Genomic DNA, 22,194 nt, shown 5'->3' on the forward strand with positions numbered 1-22,194 from the left:
TGCTCTGGGTAACCCCTGCCCTTCTAGCAGCACCCATCCTCATCAGGAGGTTGTTGCAGCAATGTTTTGCCTCATTAGTCCAAAATAAAGAGATTCATTTCTCCTTTGCCACAGCTTTATCCACAAGGGTGTTGTTAATCTGTAACACACAGAGGTTGGAGGTGGGAGTCAGGAAACTGGGAACTTGGTGGCAGAAATACCATGGGAAGCTGGATGGCAAAAGGGGCAGGAGGGGAAGAAGAGCAGGGACCACTGCATTCACTGCTGAGCTCTGAAAGCATTGCTGCACCACCAGCAGGAGGAACTGCTCTGACCCAAAAAAGGTTACACACAGAAAAGGAAACAGGAGACATTGCCTAAACAGACTGGTTTGGCTTTTTTCTGTTTACCTGAGAATCATCTCAGTGCCACTGGGATCTGTGCTGAGTCCTTATGCAAGGAGATGGAGAGAGCCAGGTAATTTCAGACACTGTCCAAAAGGCAGTACTGAGACAGCTCTGCTGACAGCCAGGCAAAAATGAAGTGGGGAAATGTCAAATGTTCTTGACCTGAGCTTAAACTTTTATGAATTGAGGGCAGAGGGAGAGAAATGTGTCTGTAAAGAAGAGCTTCTCTTCAGATAAATATGTTTGTATCAAGGCACAGGCAGCCTGGAAATCCATGGAGGGGAAACATCGGGGGGAGGCAAAGGATTTGGAAGTGATGCTTCAAGAAATTGATGACAAAGAGTTTATTTTTGCTCATCAGCAGTGCAGTGGCTATTCTGGGCTGGCATCAGAACTGAGGAGAACCAGCTACATCAACACAGGCCCTTTTAACAGACTTATTCCCTGGCAAGAAATGCACATCTGAAACTCACAGCTGAGGATTCACTGGAGGGGAGGTTGGCTTCTGTGATCCCATAGCCCAAGGAAAGTCTCTAAGTCTCTTTCCAGTCTGGATGTAAGAGGGAATTGTGCCACAGTTATTTCACTGGCATTTAGACTTGGCAGAGGAGCCCCCTAGGGATGTTCTGTGCTGCTCAGCACAGGTCAGAGAAGATGTTTAAATTGGTTTATTTGGCTTTTGGAATTGGTAAAGGTCCTGGGCAGGTAACTAGTGCTAGACTGTTGATAAAACAGAATAACAACATGTACATTGAATTAAATTATCTCCAAAGAGCCACTGCAAGAAGCTCAGAGGAGCTTTAAGCAGGTGACGTGTTACTCTTCACAGAAAAGCCTTAAAATAAATTGTCCTGGCTGAGGTGCTGCAGTAGGTCACCTAATCCTTATCCCTCCTCATCCTTCAAACAACAGTCCCCATCTGCACGGGACAGAGCTGAAACCCTGGCCAGGGGAGTCCCTGTCCTTGCTTCCCACTCAGACCAGTGGGTTCCCTCCACCACTGGGCACACAGACAACAACCAGGAGAGTGTTCTCAAGCCAGGGCTGGCAGCCTTTGAAGCTGGCAATTAGGATTGGAACACCTTCCAAGATAGAGATTAAAGATGCTGGTGGAAGCTTTGGAGCAGCTGCTCAAGCTCCTCAGGACCTGCCTTCTCCTTCCTTGTCCATCTGCAGCCTAAATGGGTTCTCCCCATGGAATTGGAGGGAGCTGGGCTCCCCTGTGCTGCTGGTCCCCCAGCATGGAGACAAGTGAGGGAACAAGGTGGCTGGAGACACCAGCATGAGGGGACAGAGAAGCCTAGAAACCAGCTTTATGCCTCCTGAGCCATCAAAAACGGCATCTGGATCTTTAACACCCTTTGCTTCTTAGCTTTAAAAGCAATGGCCACGCCTTCCATGCTGCTTTCTTCAGCTGAAGAGTTGTTTTCCATGAATTAGAAGTACTGTTTTGAAATTTATTTGGCTCATCTAGCATGCTGTGAGCAAATGGCCAGGGAAGAAGTGAGCCAGCCTGGAGTGGGTGTCTGTCTGGAACCAGAGCTAGAAGAGTTCCTGGCCTGTTCAAAATCGGTAATTGCCAGCTGATAGGGAGATTAACTATCCTCAAGGCTTCTGTGCAGCCTAGTTACACACTACTCAGTCTTAAGCAATTAGAGCTGTTCCTGTTTCACTCTCTTAATAGAGCTTGTTGTCAGGCATGATTCCAGTAATCTCAGTGCTCAGCTCCTGTCTCTGATAGCATTTGCCACACATCACTGACAATTTTGCAGTTATCAGTATCAAGGCATCCAAAGATCACTGACACTGAGACACAAGGAAGACATCATCCCCACACCTTTTCCAGGGTTGTAAATGTGAATTAGCTCTGTGCACTCACCCTCACTCCTGCACACAGACTTACCAAGAGGACCAGCAGCTTGTACGAGGGTGGTACCAGCCACCCACGGCAGAGGGGAAGCTGTGCTGTACTTTGGCCCATGCAGAACTCTTCTAGAAACTGCAGAAACATTCCCTTAACAGGATTTATTTAGAAAAAAAATACATTAAGACTTGCCTGAGAAAATCTTTGTTGCAGCTTTGGGCTTTCCCATGTCAAAATTCAGGAAGGGCTAAGATGAGCCTTGCCCTTTCCTCACACAGCCTCAGCTGCAGTCACCTTCCTCAAACTCAGCTCTTACTTAGGTAATAATTTCCACAGGTCATTTGCTCATCTTCCACTTGAGACCCCTTCAGAAAGGTAAGTACACCAGCATTGCAGCTTTTGCCTTTTGTTCTGTCCCATCCTCACTCCTGCAGCCTGTCCTGCTTACCCAGAGTTAGGCTAGGGATTACCTTGAGGGGTTTTACACCTTCCTAAACAAACCAGCTTAGCTGCTCAGCAGCTGGCTCAAGGCTGACAGCAGCAGTTTTTTGGGTATTCTGAATTAGATTGAGCTTCACTTTGCTGGCAGGACATAATTCAAAAAGCAGAGGTGGGACAGCAGCTGCCTCTTGTCTGTAGCACTGAATTACTCTTCAACTGTTCCTGAGGAGATGAAGACATCAAGGCAGAGAAATCATGGCAGAGGAGAGAGGCAGAGCTAATCCATGCACAGGGTGCTGGACCAGTCTGTCCTGTAGCTGCTCCAGAGGCCAGGAGTGTCTGCTCTCCATATCCAGGAGGAAAAAGGTCCCCTGAGAGCTGCCAAAAGTGTGAAGCAGCCTCAGACTGCCCTGATCCTCATCACCAGCACTGCAGCATCTTGCCATGCCCTGAGAGCCACAAGGCAAAACTGCTTCAGAGATGGGCAACTTCATCAAGCAAGTCTGGAGGGGAAGGAAGTCTCCTGAACAGCTGTGGTGTGACCTGGCCACCCCAGGGAGGGGACAGGGCTTGGCCCAGTGGTGCTCAGAGTCTGGGACAACAAGTGTGGATACACTTTGTGGGCTCTGAGGTACCAAACACCTCATAAAGTCAAAGGCACTCAGATCCCTTCCCTATTGCAGAGGATTTTGCCTTTGGATCCCAGCAGTAAGCCCAGCTTCCTGATGGTTGATGGGGACCTTTTATGATTAAACATATTCCTCCACCATGCTGCTAAAACCAGGTTTCCCCCTTGTCATGCCCTGATTCAGAGTCACAGGACAAAGGGACTTGCAACCCTCTAACAATGGAGCACACAGGAGATCTGACATCCACCTCATTCCAAAAAGCATCAGCCCTTTCCTATTCCTGCCTGAAACATAACACACAGCACAGGGATTTCAAGAACATGTTTAATGATGGCAGTTTCTACTGAAACACATGAAGTCCATTCAAACACAACCAATTTTTCCTTAAAAAGAAGCTTTGGTCACAATGACAAATTCTTTTTAAAAAAACTTCAAAGCAATTGCACAAAACTGAACACATGGTCCTGATACCTCCTCACACACAAACTGCAGCAGCAGAAACTCATCTAACAAGGAAAAAATCTTTAACAAAAACCACAGCCCTCCACCCTGCAGAGATTATACCATGTACATGGAATTAGAGGGAACAGTTATGAACAAAACGTTTGGCTTAATTAGTGTCCATGTGTTCAAGCTTCATTAGTGCCCGTAGACTGTTACAAGTAAGTTTGGTCTTAAGATAAACACCAGGGGATCACAGAGTCAGTGTGCTAAACAAGTGTTTGCAGTCATCTCTGCAGCTTCCAGGGAACAAAAGGGGGGAAAATGCAAATACAAAGTTATCTGTGTACTTAGTTCTGCAGGTAAGCATGGCACACTGACTTCTGGCTTCTCAAGTGTAATCTCTGGTGACAGGGCTGTGGCTGGAGCAAAGCAGCTGCAATTCTGTGCAGGGTTTTCCCTCCACATGCACAAAGAGAAAAGCCTCTGACTCACATACTTGGTTTGCCTCAGCCAGGAGTTGGAGGATTCTGTAAGCAGTAAGAGAGCTACAGACAAGACAGCTGTAATAACATTTCTGTTTTCATTTTCTGTAACAAAAAAATATGCCTTTTAAAATGCTCTTGAACAAAGCAGGTTTGACTATGCAACACAAAATAGCAGCAGATACTAAGACACGTTACAGTCACAATCAGATTAAATCTGCAGTGTAAGATACACAGAACATTAAGGTAAAAAACTCATGTAGTGGTTAATGGCTATTTCTTCTCTGATGAACTCCTAGAACTACCTGAACCAAACAGTTAAAATTATTAAAACTATGTTTTAAACTGATTTCTACAATTAAAAAAATATTCATATATATACTATTAGATGAGTCACGTCAAGTGCTCTTAAAATCTTAACTAAATATAGCTATAGAATATTTAACCAGACACTTTAAATCACATACAGCAAGTTTTGTAGAGGTAAACATTGCCTCACATTTGCAACAGCAACTGAGTATCAGACAAAGCATTTGGATTATTTTCATGACTGTGAGCAACTGGTCAGGTTGACCTTTTATTTCCACCAAGCAGCTGCTGCTTCCCTACAAGCACTTTTTAGCTTATGGCACACAGTTTGGGACTTCCTCAAGGAGCCAGGAAATCCCAGCTGCTGTTGAGCACCTCCATCTTCAACATCTTAAAATACCTGATCCCTGTCCACCATTGAGATTTGGCCATGTTGTGAAAACAGTGGGATATTTTTGGTTTTTTAAGCTACAAGCAAGGGGAGCAGAGGGCCTTTGCCAGCCTAACTCAGCAAGTGACCTGAAGCTGCTGGAAAAACTGATTTCAAGAACCGACTTGCTCAGAAGGCAGAAGTGCCCTTCATGCTTATTTTCTTCTCATCTCTGTCCTACATAACTTGGTCTTGCCTTTCTTTTGTGCAAAGAGATGGTTTCATTCCCTGTCTCCACTCTGAGAGTGCCTGATGCTCAGCTTAATGAGTGTGGCAGGAGAGTGGGCATGAACATGTTGCCATGGTGCCTGCACAGACAGGGCAGCCAGCTGATCCCATCCCCTCCTTCCCCAAATGCCAACAGAAGCTTTTAACCTCCCTCTCTCCTCACAGCATTGCCACTTCTCTGACTTCAAAAGGGCTTGCTCTGCCCACAAAGTTCAATTGCCAGCCTTCATTCTTGCAGCCCTGAATAAACTCAGTATTTCCTTCTGGAGCATCCAGCCTAGAGCCTGAAACCTGCTTTACTGAGGTGAGGAAAGAGCTCCAGACCTCACCTGAACCTGCAGCATCGTTCCACTCTCTGCTCCCTGTGGTTCCTGCCAGCCAGAACAACCTGCCCAGCCCATCCTCACCTCACAGCTGACATGTCAAATATTGCTTGGTAACAGAGGCACAGAATGACTCAAACTATTCCATGAATGAAAATAACAGAGCATTTTATAGTGCCTTGATGACTAATATTAACACAACAGTCTGCTTTGGGATTTTTCCATCCAGGCTGAGTTGGCTGTCTGCAAAGCCTTTGCTGAGTCACAGCTAGGGGAAAGCAAGCTGTGGTATGGCAGCTGCTGGGATGAATGCACAAGGCTGCTGGAAAGGAAGAAAAATTCCCCTTCACCTCTTTTTACTGGCTGAAGGGCCAAGGGGAACCACACAGAACTGGCGCAGGTCGTGGTATCATGACAAAGCAGTTTGGTTTCTCAACAAGCCTCAAATCTCAATAGGGCTTTAAAAAACAGATAAAAATCCCAAAAGTGGCAGCCTGCTGCAAGGCTGGTGCTTTGCCAGAAACTGCAGTCTCCTTGAGGGATTGCAACTGCAAGGCTGGGAGAGGGTCAAGCAAACAGTGGGACAATCCTAAAACAATTGGAAAATATGCATTCCCCAAGAAAAGCAAGGTTTCAGCCAGCTTAAAAACCCAAAATAGAAGGTGTTAAGGAGTGCAGTAAACAGTAAAATCTGAACTTCATCCGTGGTTGCTCTAAAGGAAAACCACAAAGTGAAGAAAGTAACCCAGTTAGGTTTGCCCTTTCTACCGCTGGCCTGGAATGCCTGGATGCCTGTGGTCTCCCAAACCCAACCTTTCCAGATGCTGCAATCCAATTCCCACAGTGTCATCCCACAGCTCTGACCTCTGCAGCACAAAGCACAGCTGGGAACAACAGCTAAAAATTGTCCTTGAGTTAAATGAGCTTTGTCAAGCAGGTAGTAATGGAAAATTTCCAGTTTGACAGAATAGGATCATTTACATGAAGCTTCCATGAAAAATAAGACATGTTCTCTCTGCAATCCAATCATTCCACATGAGGACTTACTTTGCTTAGAAAAAGGTAATGAATTGTAGACAAGTTACAGTCAGCACAGGACAGTACAAAACACTGGTTTTACTCCCAGTGGAAGGGCAGAAAATTACAAAAATATATCTTCTTTAATCCAAGATTGTTGTAGTTTAGAGCATGCCTGATTCTTCCTATTTCCCTGTGGTCTCACTTACTGAAGTTGATCTGATCAGAGCTCCTTGGGACAATGAGAGTGTCATCGTGAAAACTTAGTGCAATTGTTGTTTAAAAAAAAAATCAGTAGCAAGTCAAGAAAATTTCCTACATGAGTCAACCTCCAACCCCCTCCCACCCAAACCCTACACCAAACATAGTGTGGCATTTCAGCATGGCTTACATTTTTACCAACTTAAGTCCTAGGTCACCTCTGTAAGGCCCAAAAATACTTCTTGATTTTTTTTTAAACACATGATCCGTTTAACAATGACTGAAGTTTAACAGTGACTGAAGTGTTGAATTAGGATTTTAGAAAATAAGTCCTTGGGGCAGCTTGTCTTCCTTGTCTTCCTCCTTCTGCAAAACTTATTTAGAGTGTAAGGAGCTGCACCTTGTAATGCTTTGGTGACACTGCAGCCCTCCTAAAGCAAGAGAGCCCAGTTTGCAAAGAGGAACTCTGGTCATTCCAACACAGGAGCTGGGACACCAGGGAACCAAATGGTGCTGTTTGAGTCAGAAGATCCACAGCCTGCTGCACAAACAGCACCTCGAGGAGGTGCAGAGATGAAAGCCTCCCCTTTCTTTCACAGTTATGGGTTCAGCAGGTCCCTTGACAGCAGAGTGACGTCTGGCAGGGCACTGATGCTCCATGGAGCTGCTTTACCTGGAAAGCAGAAGAATTAATACAGCTGGAGATTTGCAATTCAAATTACTCACAGGCAGAGATGAGAACCCACGTGTGAAGTGGAGAAAAAAAAAATCCCAACGGCCACAAAGGAAAAGGCAGCATCATTCACTGGGATTGCCACTGATCCCAGCAGTTTGTGTATCTGGTGGCAGTGATGGGATCTTAGTGCCATGCCAGAGAAGAGATACCAAGGCAAGACAAAAGCAGAGTTAGATGAGGGAAAGGCCAGATGCTGGAAGGTCCTGTGGCCAGTCCCTGTGCAGAGCAGAGAAGGGAATGTGCACATGAAACCACATTCTGCACCTCACAGCTTTTACACACCAGTGCACCCCTTACCCATCAACACACATGGACCATCCTCCTTGGACCTTCCTCCTGACATCCTAACTGCTTCAGGGCTCAAAAAAAATCTTAACAGGAACCTGTTACACTGCAGGAATAAGGCGAGAGCCCTCCCATAGGACTGCAAGAGCAGCAGAACATGGTGTGCTCTGCAACAACTGTCAAATAGCATCAGGAAAGAACTGGCCTTCAAAACCCAGCAAAAATTGCATTTTGACTATCGCTTTTTCTCCCCTGCTGTGGACCTATGGGAAATCCTTGACAGCAGCACCAAAGCTTTGGCAATTTGTTGTATTTATAGTGAGCTGCTGCCTGTGTTGGTGATTTGCACCCCCTTCAGATGAGGATAAATGATACCCCTCCATTTACACACAACTTATCATTGCTGCCTGCTAGGGAAAAAAAAAAATAAGCTGCTATAAACCCCAGTACAATTCACCTGGCATCATCTAGAATTGCCTGCAGCTTTCACTGGAAAAAAATCCATTAGAGCTGCTCCCTTGAGAGTGAACACCTCACAGTAACAAACGGAACAATCCCATGCTCCATTCAGAGCTGCACACACAGCCAGGATCTGGAAAGGATGTAGTCCTAGAGAAGGCACCAGGAGTGTAACCCATATTTTACAGAGACTCCCAAGACTTGGGTACATCAAAGGCTGAGCCCTGCAACTGTGCTGAAGATGTTTCTCTACAGTTCAAGGCTATCAGTGCCTGGAAAAGGGATGAATCCAGGATCCAGCCCTTACACCACCCCTTGTGGTGTATCTTTCCTCTAAAACATCCTGCAAGCTCTCAAAAGCCCTTTAGACCCACAATGGTAGAATAAATATTCCTGTCCTCTTCCCTCAGCCTGCCACTTCTCCTTACACATAAATCCTTCTCCTTTCAAGAGCACTTTGGAAGATGCATTCCTAAACCACTTCTGTGTTCTGCCAGTGCTGCTGCTGCTGTTAGAGGAAAAATGACAATCCACAGGGAAAATAAACTGAGGAATTTTACTCAGCCGACAGGAAGGACAGAGGCTTCAATCTGCCCCAAGAAAAACTTTCTATCAGTATTTATTTAGGAGCCTGACACCAGGACTGGCATTTAAATTCCAGGTTCTTTCCCCAGCTCTGGGCTGTCACATGGCACATGTGGCCCTGGACAGTTGTGAAATTCCCCCAGCTGGGCCCAGCAAGCGAAGCAGGAGCAGAACTCAGGAGCAGAACTCGCTGCCTCCAACAGCTGCAAATCAGCAGGGAGAGGAGCCACTGCTGATATCCCAGATTACTGAAGTGCTTTCAAAACCTTTCATGTGCAAGGCACCACGGAATTTATTCAGAACCTGTTTTCAGTTTCCTATTGAAGCTGACAAGAAATCCCCCAATGAGCCTCGCTAGAGTTAATAAGCTTAACAAGCTAACAATTTTATTTACCTTTTCAGAAACTGGTTCTTTTTGCAGCTGTTTTAATCTCTTTCCTCTTATTACACAAAATAAGCAGAGTGCTCTGTGGTGGGGGATGGACACCAGTTTGTTGGGGATGTTTGCCTGTAACCTACTTTACTTCCCTGCTCTCTACTCAAGTATCCCTGAGTGCCAAATGCCTGATGAATTGATGGCTTAGCTCCATCCCAGAGATCACAGAACCCGGGCAAATTCCCCCTGCCCTCCTGAAAGAAAGAGCTAAAGGAGCAAAGAGGAGAGGGAAATCTTCCAATCAAAATCTATTTGTAGGATGAGAAAAAGCACATATGGAGAGTGGGATCTAGCTTTCCACTAACTCATTTTTGAAGATGTGCAGCAAATCCCATCATAAAACTTGAAAAACTACCTGACATCTGGGAAATGATGACCAATATAGTTCATATGATCCAGGAATCAACTGGACAAGAATACTTTTTGGCCTTCAGCACAGACTGGACCGATGATCAAGAAGCAAACACTCTTTCCATTGCTCTGTTTGCTTTCCTTGTGTAGCTTTATAGCAATTTCAGAACAATTCCTGAGCTATTTATTCAAATGCCTCTCTCAACAGCAGAGCAAATATATAGAGAAACACACATATTAAAACAGTGGTTTCCACAAAGCTTTTTAAGGAGGTATCAATGTCCAAGTGATCTGGCACTTTTACTCTGTGACAATCTTTGTTTCATACTTTCCACCTCTTTTCACACAGAAATGGTGCCTGCAGGATTAGAGGCCATTGACAGAGCTGCTTCCCTGCTACTGGAATGAGGTTGCAAAGAGGGGATCTGATCCAGCACACATTTGACAGAGGCAGCACTGAGTGGTTTTTGCATCCACAGAAAGGGCTCTGTTTGGGTAAGATTTTGAAGTGGTCTCATTAGTCTGCCTTACTGGAGAAAGGTGGTTATTTCTTGTTGCTCCACTGCCCAGGGGAAGCTGGGGGGGGGGAACTACTGGGAAGCCTAAAACTTTAAAGCCTCCTGGAAAAAAAATGGAAAAAAATAGCAACGACCTTCATCCAACAGCCCAATTTACACTGTCTGCTGTTCTTTGATGCCTCGTGTAAGACTGGAAACGAATCTGCACAAGGACAGAGCATTAAAGGAAAGAAAATTAACTGCATGAGAACCAATTGGAGAGGTAAATGTCGCTTCTCCCCTGTTGCTGCTCCATACCAACTGCCTTTTAATTAGAGAGCTGTTTGCATTACATGGGGAGAGAGCTCAGAATCTCAATTACTCCCCCAAAGTGCCCCCCCCACTCCGTGCAAGTGCCAGCATGGATCTTTCAGCAATGGGAGGGGATCTCAAATAAATCAGCTCAGGGCCTCCCACACTATGAATACCAGCTTGGGGGGCAGGGGAGGACTGAGGCAGAGATACCAAGAGAAGACCTGTTAGAAGTTAGAATCCCTGCGGGCAAGTCTGAGCTGTTCTTTCTGCAGCTCTATCCCTCTCTTCCCATCTGAACACAAGCACCTATGAAAAAAGACCTGAATAGTTCAATGGTCAATCTCAGCAACTCAAATTTGCCAAGGAGTCTCTTTACTGGTGACAGGATTTGTGAACTGTGTGGGATATACTCTCCAAGCTGCACAAAGGAACCAGAGAGCTTGACACCTTCCACAACAAATGTATCCTCAAAGAAGCTTTCCCAAAACCAGCACTGCTAAGGGGCTGTCTGTAAGATGATCTTCCCCTCCAAAATGAGCAGCTCTGTTTAAGCTAAACAAAAGTATGCCTGAAACAGCAAGGACTGCAGAAAATGTGCAATCTAATAGCTGTTGCACTGTGGCAGAAAGGAGGAATTCCCACAGCTGAAAAGAGGACTGGCTGGCCAAGAACAGGGACCCAGCATGAGCTGATACCTTCAGTGACAGCAGCAGAGCTCCTGCTCCAGGGAAGCAACATCAGATAACACAAACACAGCTCTCAAGAGACAAATGGTCTCCAGCAATCTCTCTTTGTTCATCCACTATTTCACTTTTAAACATCTTGTCCTGAAGCACTGCCATGATTGAGATTATTCTGTTCTCACTCTTTGGGGAAAAAACCATCAGATCCCATTTCCAAAAGTTCACAGAGAAAGTATGGAGTTAAAAGGAAAAGGGTGGGACATGGGAGCTGTTTAAACAGTCATGGCAACTCAGATCTCTGCACTCTGGGTTTAACAAAGCTTCATCCCAAAGTACAAACTGCACAAGCCGAAATTATTAGAGCAAACCCAGGGCAGCTACAGGGAATGGCAAAAGTCAGGTAAGGACTGATAGGAGTCTTCTAAATCAAGAACTAATTGTTTACACTAAGGCTTGACTCACACCCTTCATTGTTTCATGGCTCTCAACTATTTCCTGATTTTTAGAGAGAACTAATGCAGTGATCTGGGAAACAAGCAGCGGAGCATATGGTGGGGTGTGGTTCAGATGTTGGCACACATGTGCTCAGAGCAGATGCAGTGTTCCCCCTTTTCCAAAGTTAGGAGATGGGCACTGAGTAAAGTCTGTAAAATCACCAGTTAGAAGTTGTCAAGATCTGCATTTTTATAACTAGGAGAGCTTATTTCAGCCAAAGTAGGACAGATTTTAGAGTAGGCCTTATTTGGATGAGAACACAACTTGAATAGTGTGGATGGCTTGATGCAAACAAAAATAAAAGATGCAGATACCCTGATGCCATAAATCAAGAAGCAGCATCTTTATGTGCTGAGTTGTTGCCATAAATCTTCAGGCCCAGAATAGGCAGCAGAACTTTGGGGTTGTCACACCACTTCCATCTCAAAAAGACAAACATATTTAAGGAAAGTTTGTTGCTAAGGGGTAACTGCTAACAGCATCAGTGAAGGCCCACAGTCCTCTGTGTCACAGACCAACACAGGAGCACTCTGGTACAAATCTTGTGGAGATTCATTCTGATTTCCCTCCCAGGCTCACAGCCTGGGAAAGAAGCCCTGGATGCACGACCCTTGATCCACAGCCCTCCATCCAGTGTGAGCACACAGGAACGACTGCCAGCAGCTGCCCGAGAGGGGAAGTTCAGTCTGTCAAACCCTGTCAGCTATCTGGGACACGTGTACCCCGTTGTGCTGCTCTGCAGGGGAAAGAGGAGTGCAGACAGCCTGGGGCAGGGGCAGGGTTATTGCAGGAGCAGGGGAGGACAGAGCTGTGTGCGCTGGGAATAGGCCGAGGAGTGTAAAAGAAAGGGATAATGCTTGGGCAAAGAGGGAGACTGTGACTGCCTCATCCCTGCCAAGTTAGCCCAGCAGAGAAATAAAAGAGCTGTTTTCACTAACAAGTTCTCAGCGAGCAAGTCTAACTGGATGGATGGCAGCAGTACCTGTATTTCACATCAAACACTGTTGAGTCTTCGTCCTCATCGTCTTCTTCGTTCAGAGGAGCCATTTCCACCCTCTCGGCCGGGGTGGTGATTATGTCGTACTTCCTGGTCTTCTTAATCCTCTTGCCAGACCTGAAACAGAGGTGGGAAACACTCTGTATAAAATGCTTTTATACAGCATTCCTTGGAGAGGCTGAAGCTGCTCTCAGCAGCTCTGACCCTGCTGGATTCAGACCCCCTGACAGGAAGGTTGCAGAACCAGCCTCTGTCTCCTCCTGCTGCCTTCCCAAGGCCACTCTTGGTGCCTGTGTGTGGAGCAGTTCCTCGCCAGCTGCAATCCAGGTCAATGTCAGCCTTTCCACTGCTGACAAACCAGAGATGCTCTGGCACCCACGGCAGGCACACGAATGCTGCAGCCACCACGTGCTCCTGCTGCCACACTCAGTAAGTGAGACATGGGCTTAATCAGCTGAAGCAGCCACAGGTTTAGTGAACATGTTCAGATGAGAAACCACAGGTTAAGCCCTGCTGAGCCATGGGAATGTTCTAGGCAGGATTAGGAGCAAGGAGGTGATGCTCTCTGGGTACGAAATTGCCTGCTTTCCTTGCAGTCAGGCCAAGCTCAGGACTCTCACAGCAACAACCCTGGGTCTCACCTGAAGCAGTTTCAGGCTCCATCTGTGCAGGTGCTATGAAAAATAACCAACCACTGTTCAAAGCTAACTGTACCTACCTCTCCTCCCACAGATGCCAGCCTTACCTTCCTTTGTAAATGGACATACTCACACACCTGCACATCCCATGGTTTTGACAGATCCATTTTCTAACACTTACTTTCAATTAATAAACACTTCGTGTGTGGCTTTTCAACTTATTCTCTGCCTCCACCTTGAATTGTGTGGGTCCTTTTTATTTACTTCACCTACTGTTTTCATGTATACTAGGAAGGTCACACTGCTCATGCATGAATGCATTTTTGTGATTATACATTCAGGAACGTGTTGATGTGTACTCGGCCAGCCTTCAGGGAGAAAAGTGGATGGTTTTGGTTAACAAAATGCAGAACTTTCCCTTACACCTCTTAGCAAACAAAACTGCTACCTGCCAAGCATGACAAGAGAGCTGGTGCAGGCACAAGCAAGCAGCCCAGCAGAGTTTTGGTAATCACAGCTAGTGCTCTGAGCACATCCCAATTGCACTTTCACCATCAAGAAGCCTTGCCCTGGCACATCATGCAAGGTGTGCCAGATTCAAAAGCACAGCTTTTGCCTCGAGAAGTCTTTAAAACAGTTACACAGCAACAGGAACTGGGGTATGAGCACTGCAGAGACACTGGGACTCCAGCCCTGAGTGTGCATCTCCACCACAGTGGTCCCTTCGAAGCTTAAAGTTAAGGAAATTTAAAGCAGCGACCAGCTCTGATGTGGAAATCTCAGTACCTCTGCCAAAGCACTGCTTTTGGGCAGTAGTCCAAGGCTGAACAAACAGGTCCCAGCCCTTGGGATGAAGCAGTTTGCATTTCCTCCCTGTTCTAAAGGCTGGGGTTGCATCAGGAGTGAGGAGAAAGTCACCTCCTGGTCTAATCTTTAGAGCTATCTGTGCTGCTGTGTCACGCAGAGCACAGGGTGGTTTGCTCTTTTACTGCTGTTGTTGAAACAAGTGATTTTATATCCAGTACAGGAGGACTCTTACCCCAACCACTTCAAAATCCTTTTGAAACCACTTCTCTGTTACTCTGCTTCCCTGCTAAAAACTAGTAGCAAAGTGATGGAGGGAGGTCTCCTCTTGCAAGTAAAACATTGTTTTTACATGAAATATTTACTCATGCTGGGAAGCCTAAACATAGACCAAGACTAACCTGTCAGAACTAACCAAGCACAGCCTTACCACTTTGCACTCACATACAGGCTACAGGGGGTTTCCATGGCTTCCATTTAAGATCCTACCCAAGTATCAGGCCCACTTTACAGAGACCCTTCCTCTCTCATTCCTTCCCATCAGAAAATGTAACTTGTTCCCCAGAGTTCATCATAAAACTGTTAATAATGTAGTGGTTGAAGAAATTACTGCAGAACAGATATTTTTAGAAATGGGAAACTAGAATCCTTTTGCCTCCAGCCATTAATTAGTCTATTTGGGCTGCATTTTTAAGAGGACCTGGAGCAGAACTCACTGTACAGTGACCTATTAATCCCCACAACCTCATTTAATGACGGTGCTCATCTAGGATAGGAAGGAAGCTCATTTTGCTGCTGGTTTTTGGCTAAGCTGCTACAACCAGTTGTTTGCCATTGATAAGGCAAAAAGGTCTTTCCCTCTCACCCTTTTCTCAATCCATTCCACCCCAGATTATCTAGGTAATTTGTCATTAATCTGCTTTCCAGAAGTCAGTTTTCTCATTTGCTCATTTGCACAACTCCCCCAGGCTTCATAAATACCAGAATTACCCGAGTTAACTTTGCAGGAAAGCCTTGGGAGTTTCCCTACATGCCTGTCAGGAAACTGTTTCACATTAAAACTCCTGAACCTCAGTGGGATCCCTGTAACCATCAGCAATGACAGCACAAAAAGGAAAAGCACTTTATTCAGCAGGTGGGATGAGGCAGCAGAGCAGCACAGGGCAGGAACTACAGAACACAAATGTTTCATGAACTTTGGAGACCTCCTGGACAGGATCAGGACACATTAGACCTCTTGGGCAAACAGAGCATCTCCTTTCCAGCCACATTCTTTTTGTGGGGTTTTTCTAAAAACAAACAAGAAGCATGCTGGAAGCTGTGGGCAGAGTGTGGCCCTTGCACAATGACAATGCACTCCCCAGGGTAGAAGTGGTTCTGAGTAGTTTAGCACAGAAAACCATCTTCCACTTAAAAAAATGCTGTTGCTTCTGCTGATTCAGCCACCCCCCCATAATTAGGAGGGAGTGCTACAGGTCTTGCCCAGAATTATGAGGAAAAAAGAAAATCCAGGCTAACTGGGGGGATATGAACCTTTCACTGCAGACCCAGCGCTGAGGCACCACACCAGGGTCTGCCTGCTCCACCCCATCGATATCCCTCTCCAGACAGCAGGGAATGACACACAGAGAGCAGAACGCTGCCTTTGTGGCTGTACTTTGACCAGAGGCTATTTTGATCAAGCACCAGTCATATGCAGCACTTCATCCTCCTTTCTGAGGCATCATGTGGTGGGGTAAGTGCTCAAATCAACTCACTGGCTCTTTGTATTATTTACGCCTCTAATCTATTTTAGTCCACAACCCTGACATTCAAAGATTATTCTTTTCCTGACCCAGAGAGAGAGAGAGGTCTCTGCATTTTTTACCTCCTGCTAAGAGATGTAGACTGAGGGGACCATCCCCTGGAAAGGAAAAATAAAAAAAAACCAACAAAAACCCCCAAACTCAAAAAAACCACTTATCCCTTCTAAGTAGAGTGCTTACTGGAAGTCTGATTAAGCCAGTCCCTCCTAGAACTGCAGCAATGTTCTATGCAGAATGGAATCAGGACCAGTTTATTTCCTGTTAATGAACTCCCTTAGGAGTTAAAAAAAAAAATGGGACTAAAAACCTCAGGAAACTCCAGGCTTCCTACCAGCTGATGAATTAGATCAGCAATATTCCATTCCTGTTGATCTCTCTGGGTATCTCTGCTCTCTGGATGCTGCTGTGTACAACAAAGTTGAAGCACTAAGCTAAGTGCTCATGTGTTTTCTGGAGATGGGACATGTAGTGACAGGCCAAGGAGGAATGGTTTCCAACTAAAAGACAGCAGGTCTAAATTAGATATTAGGAAGAAATTCTTTACTGTGAGGGTGGTGGTGAGCCCTGGCACAGGCTGCCAAGAAAATCTGTGGCTGCCCCAACCCTGGAAGTGTTCAAGGCCAGGTTGGATGGGGCTTGGAGCAACCTGGTCTAGTGGAAAGTGTTCCTGCCCATGCAGGGGGGTTGAAATGAGGCAAACTTTGAGGTCCCTTCCAACCCCAACTGTGATTCCATGATCAATGCTGCCGCCTGCCCATGGCTTTCAACATAGGTCACACATATATATATTTTAAGGTTGGATATTTGGTTGATTTTGGGGGTTTTTTCCTCTCCATTTAATATAATTTGAGTTTTTCTTCCCTGTTGCTGGCAGGAACATAAAGCCTTGTCTTTGCTGGAGGACTGTAACTGGCTATAATACAATTAATTTTAAAGCAGTAAAACTCTCTGGGGTTAAGCCTTGGATGGCCTGGAGCAATTGTCCAGCTCATAGAACAAAGGGTCCTGTATCTTATGGTCATATGCTTGAACCTCTCTCCTCCATCTCATTTATACCACTTTTGCTATTAGTGGAAAACTAAGCTTAAAGTGGTATTTGATGAAGAAATCAAAATTGAACAAGAAGAAAAAAAAACACAAGGAGATGCAAAAGAAGCAGATAGTTTTTCTCTAAAAATCTAGATATACAGCAGCCTTTCCAGCCTGGATTCTGTTTGTTCAAGGGCAGGTTAAGACATGATGCAAACACTTACAGAGCAGAGTTTTCTGCAACTAAAACTTTGGGTTGCTCTCAGCTGGCCCATTGGAGCAAAAGTAACTTATCAGATTTCCCTAGAATGCACATGGTCCACCAGCACAGTTGGCCATATCTGAAAAATTCTGTTTCCTGTGAGCTGATCCCAAAAATTGCATTGCAATGGAATGAACTGAGCTGCACCAGGGGAGAGAAACAGGGCAGAACATGGGGGTAAAAAGGCAAGATCCAAAACTCAGATCAAAGAGTGAGTTTAGGCACACACAATCTGTTGCAGACACTGTGCTTCTCGGTAATGCAAACTACCCAACTATTTGCTTGAGAATAACATGGAATTTGGTTTGTTGTGGAAATGGTTTTGGGTTGGGAGCATGCAGAGCCCACGGGTGTAGGAAAGAAAGCAAACCCAGGACTGAGCTTGCAAAAAAGAATAAATAAATAAATACTATAGCAAATTAGAGCTTGCCACATGCAGACAAATAGCAAAGTCTTGGCTGGCCTTCACAGACCCCAGCAGCCACAGAGAGAAAGGAAATTCAGACCACTTCGGGTGACACCACATTCTGAACCACACAACCATCAGATGAACTCAGAACATAACATTTCCAAAAGGAATGAAAAGGAATCTCTGAGTGCTGCCTTAAGAACTGAGCTGAAAGCGGGATAAATACATCTATTCCTAGTCAAACATAAAAGGGAAATAATATCAACAGAAAAATATGTAAAAATGAGATGTATATAAAAAATAAAATGTATAAAATATTAATCCGATGCCTGTGACGATCTGATCTGGCCAATCAGTGGTTTATTTTATCTCTACAACTCATATAAAAGTATAATTTACTTCCAGCAATACAGAATAATTTCACAGTGAAAGTTTAAGCAAAGACTGGATTTCAGCAAAATCTCTTTAATAGGAATCCATGACTCTTCAGAAAAAAAAAAATCACAATGTTTTTGACTAAGTGTGAACAAAGCTTGTATTCTGATGGAGAAAAGCTTTACATTTATTGAGGGTAAATCCCTTATCTCTTCTGCAACAGAATCTCCACTGATCTGTGTTGTCAGCTACAAGTGTGACGCTGTACAAACATACCTGTTGGTATTCTTGTCTCGTTTGCAACTGGGATAACTGTTTACAAACAAGTGCTCTGTCAGATAAAGAAACATACTCAGAAGCCAATAGCTTCATTTTCCACTTCCCCAGCAGGCTCTACCAAAGATACACATGACATCTCAGAGGGTGTTTAACATATCTTTAATGCTGCATTAACTCTGATCAGCTGTATAATGACGACTCTGGCATGGGAGAATAAATCCATCTTTCCCAAGGTGACTTTAACTTGGACCTGTTTTTGCTGATAATGGTATAGGGAAGGCCTTTTAATGTTATCAGTTTGCCTTCTTTGGCTACCAATATTCAGCCAGGTCTCCTTGACACAAGATATTGCTTTATACTCAGAAGAAACTATGGCAAAGAAAATAAACTCTCTAAGATCATGCACAACTAGGAGTGGAAACTTAGTGCAGAATGAAAAGCCTTAGTTATAGACTTCCTAATTCTAGCTCATATAATCTCTACCAATTCTGCTGTTTGTATGTGACAACTCTGTACAGCTGCAAAGCAGACATATTGATTAAAAAAAAAAAACCAAAAAACCACCTCTTCAACATTTTATTGGGCTCTCCCAAACCACATCACTTTATGAGCACATTTATTTGCATTGCCTGTGCCAGCTGCTGCAGACACTTAAGCAGAATACAGTTAAATGTCAATTTCTTCAGAAAGTACCAGCCCTGATCATTTCAGTTTATAGACCACGCTTTGGAATACTACCACCGTGAACGCTGCCCTTCCTGCACGGAATGAGCTCAAAGTAGGAGAGGCAGAGCACTCAGCCATGCACAAAGGAGCTGCCTGAAGACAGAACAAGGAAGAATGCGCCAACTCCACTTGTTTAACTGCCTCTGTCACCTGAGCCATGGCTTCGCCGCCGAGCGCCAGCTGCTCCCGTCTCCTTCCGGCTGTCCCTGCCCAGCAGCCGGACACCGAGCTGTGACACCGAGCTGTGACACCGAGCTGTGACACTTCGCCATCTGGGCCTCATCTCCGCCTGGGCTTTGTGTGTCTCCGTGGCCAGGTTTAAGGAACTCAAGACTGCCTGCACACCATGGCCAGGCTCCCCATGGCTCCTCGGGCACCCACGCCAGTGTCCCACCACCGCCTCCGCCAACAGCCCCGCGTATTCCCACATGTTCCAGCGGAGTCTCCCGCGTTCCCTCCGTGCCCACCCCAGCCGCACACAGCGGGTGCAGCCCCGCTGGAGAATCCCACCCGGAGCCCAGCTCCTGCCCCGGGTTTCTGCAGGAGCGGAGCGAGGCGAGGCCGTGCCAGGCCGGCACCCCCGCACGGCTCCCCAGGGCCAGCCACACGCACCGAGCTCAGAGCACATCACTAGCAGGTTATATAATACGTGATCATCTGTAATATACGTATTATATTTATAAGTAATAAAACAATCAACCAGGAGGGGTTTCCCCCCTCCGGCCCCTCGGCGGGTGCCCCCGATGGCGGGTCCCGGCTGCCGCGGGCGGTGCCCACCTGAAGACGCGGAGCAGGAGGCAGGCGATGAGCGCGGCCGTGAGCGCGCAGGCCCCGATGACGGCGGCTTTGAGCGCGGAGAGGTCGCGAAGCATCGCGGGCACGGGGCTCAGCCGGGCCCCGCTGTGGTTGCCGGGGCCCGGCGCGGCGGGCGGGCGGCTGCCGTTGCCCGCCGGCGGCTCCAGGCTGCCGCGGGCGGCGGGCGCGGCGGGCAGGAGCAGCGGCAGCAGCAGCGAGGCCGCGAGCAGCGGCAGCGGGGCGGCGGCGGAGCGCATCCTGCCCGCTCCGGCTGCCCCGGCTCCGGCCGCGCTGCACCGAGCCCCGGAAGGCAGCGCCGGCCGGCCCGGCCCGGCCCCCGCCCCCCGAGAGGCGCCGCCTCCCGCCGCAGCCGCCGCCGGGGCCCCGCGGCCGGGCACAGCCGGCGCCGGGCCGGGGCCTCCGCAGACTCCGCTCCCGGAGCTTCCCGCGGCCTCGCCGCTGCCTCGGGCCCCGCTGCTGCCGGGGCCGGCGCTGCTCCCTCGCTCCGCACGAACAGCTCTTCTCAGAGGGGATCCAAGGGGAATGCGATGGTGGGGAAGGGTCTGGAGGGGCCATACGAGGGCACTTGGTTGTTCAGCCTGGAGGAGAGTGATGTAAACAGAGAGGAGAGTGAAGACAGAGCTCACCGCGGGCTGCAGCTTCTCCGGAGGGGCAGCTCCGATCTCTGCTCTGTGTGACCAGAGACAGGACCCGAGTGAACGCTGAAACTGGGTCCCGGGAGGCTTAGGATGGATATTGGGAAAAGGTTCTTCACCCAGAGGGTAGTGAGCACTGGAACAGGCTGCCCAGAGAAGGAATCACAGCACCGAGCCTGACAGAGTTCAAGCATCATTTGGACAACAGTCTCAGGCACAGGGTGGGACAGTTTGCATCTCCTGTGCAGAGCCGGGAGTTGGACTTCGATGATCATAGCGGGTCCCCTCCACACAATTCTCTGTTTCTGTGATTCTGTGGCCACTTTTAATTACAACGCACAACATGGGTCCAGCTGCAAAACAATCACAGGGTTCATGCTGCCATCAAACAGGGCACAGACCTCCCGAGCTGCTGGGTCAGCACGGCCCAGCTGCTACATCAAACAATTCCTACAACAGATTTATGTCTTTTTGCCTTTTCGCTGATCACCAGGGCTCTGCTTCCAGGGTAGTGTATTTCAGATCTTTCCCATCTTTAAAAATCTAAGTTGTGAGAAAATCTCAGCCATCTTCTGCAAACCGTCCTGGGGCACTGAGCATGTGAGTGGTGCCATCAGCCAAGCCAGGCAGGGAGCATAAATCATAGAATTATAGGAATCACAGAACATCCTGGGCTGGAAGGGAATCACAAGGATCACCCAACTCCTGGTCCTGCAGAGGACAGCCCCCAAAATCCCACCTGGTGCCTGAGAGCGTTGTCCAAATGCTGCTGGAACTCTGTCAGGCTTGGTGCTGTGACCACTGCCCTGTTCCAGTGATCAACCACCCTTCTCTAGATCCTCCACCATCTTCATAACCCTCCTTTGAACACTTTCTAATATCTAATAAAGATGTCTAAAATATCTTTAAATATCTAAAATTCTAAATATGTAAAATTCTATCTAAAAGATCTAAAGTTTCTTTAAATATCTATATTAATAAAACACTCTCTAATACCTAATAAAGGCTTTATGTCCTTCTTGTGTTGTAGCACCCAAAACTGCAGACAGTGTGCGAGGTGAGGAGTAAATAAGGGAGCAAAGTGCCTGTGCCATAATACAGCCAAAAACAACTTTTGCTTTCAGTGTTCAGTATTAGCAAGAGCTTCATTGCTGCTAAATAATTGTACGTGGAGAGAAGGGCATGTAGGCACTGATATTATGTGAAACAAAGGGGAAAGATGAAAGAGCTGATTTCTGTCCTATTAAGCTCTGCATTTCACGGCTGGCAGGGCAGGGTATGATCGATATTATATGTGTGGCTAAGCTGTGCAGGAGATGACAGAGGTGTATTTCTGCAGGCAGTGTCCCCCAGAGAGGTGGCAGTGGAATAATGCCTGGTTCATTGGCCTCCCTGGCCAATTGGGATGCTGTATCAAATGCCACCCACTCAGTAATAAAAGCATCCTGTGTGTTTTGCAGGAAATTCTTTGCATGAGGAAATTTTGACATGGACACTGTGCAGAAGGCCCCCTAGACCGTCTGAATTGGGCATTGTTCCGAGTTTATTTCATTGCTGACTTTTGTGCAGTTTCCCAGTTTCCAACATGGGGCCTTGGTTTATTTCTGTTCAGAAAAAAAAATAAAATAAATAAATCAGTAAAAATTCCATCTGGGCAGGAGGTCAAATTGGTGGTGTGGGCTATTTCCCAAACACTGGTGTGAGCGCTGCTCACATGAGTTATCATTTGTAAACACTGACCCTGTTGCTGGCCCTGCCTGTTCTGAGATGTTTGCCAGCTGCTGCCCGGCCTCTGGCAGATCCCTCTGGCATTCATCCTGGCA

At 46.7% G+C, this 22,194-nt stretch overlaps 1 protein-coding gene across 1 annotated transcript; it reads right to left on the reverse strand.

Annotated features, from left to right (window-relative positions):
* Positions 1-3,626: 3,626 nt before the first annotated feature.
* FAM174B (family with sequence similarity 174 member B) lies at positions 3,627-19,972 on the reverse strand. The gene is made up of 3 exons (XM_066559008.1): positions 19,698-19,972; positions 12,579-12,710; positions 3,627-7,427 (listed from the first exon to the last, which is right to left on the reverse strand). The coding sequence occupies exons 1-3, from the start codon at positions 19,970-19,972 to the stop codon at positions 7,424-7,426; spliced, it is 411 nt and encodes a 136-aa protein (XP_066415105.1). The 3' UTR covers positions 3,627-7,423.
* Positions 19,973-22,194: the final 2,222 nt, after the last annotated feature.

The sequence above is a fragment of the Molothrus aeneus genome, chromosome 13 (genome assembly GCF_037042795.1).
Source record: "Molothrus aeneus isolate 106 chromosome 13, BPBGC_Maene_1.0, whole genome shotgun sequence".
Classification (NCBI taxonomy): Eukaryota; Metazoa; Chordata; class Aves; order Passeriformes; family Icteridae; genus Molothrus; species Molothrus aeneus.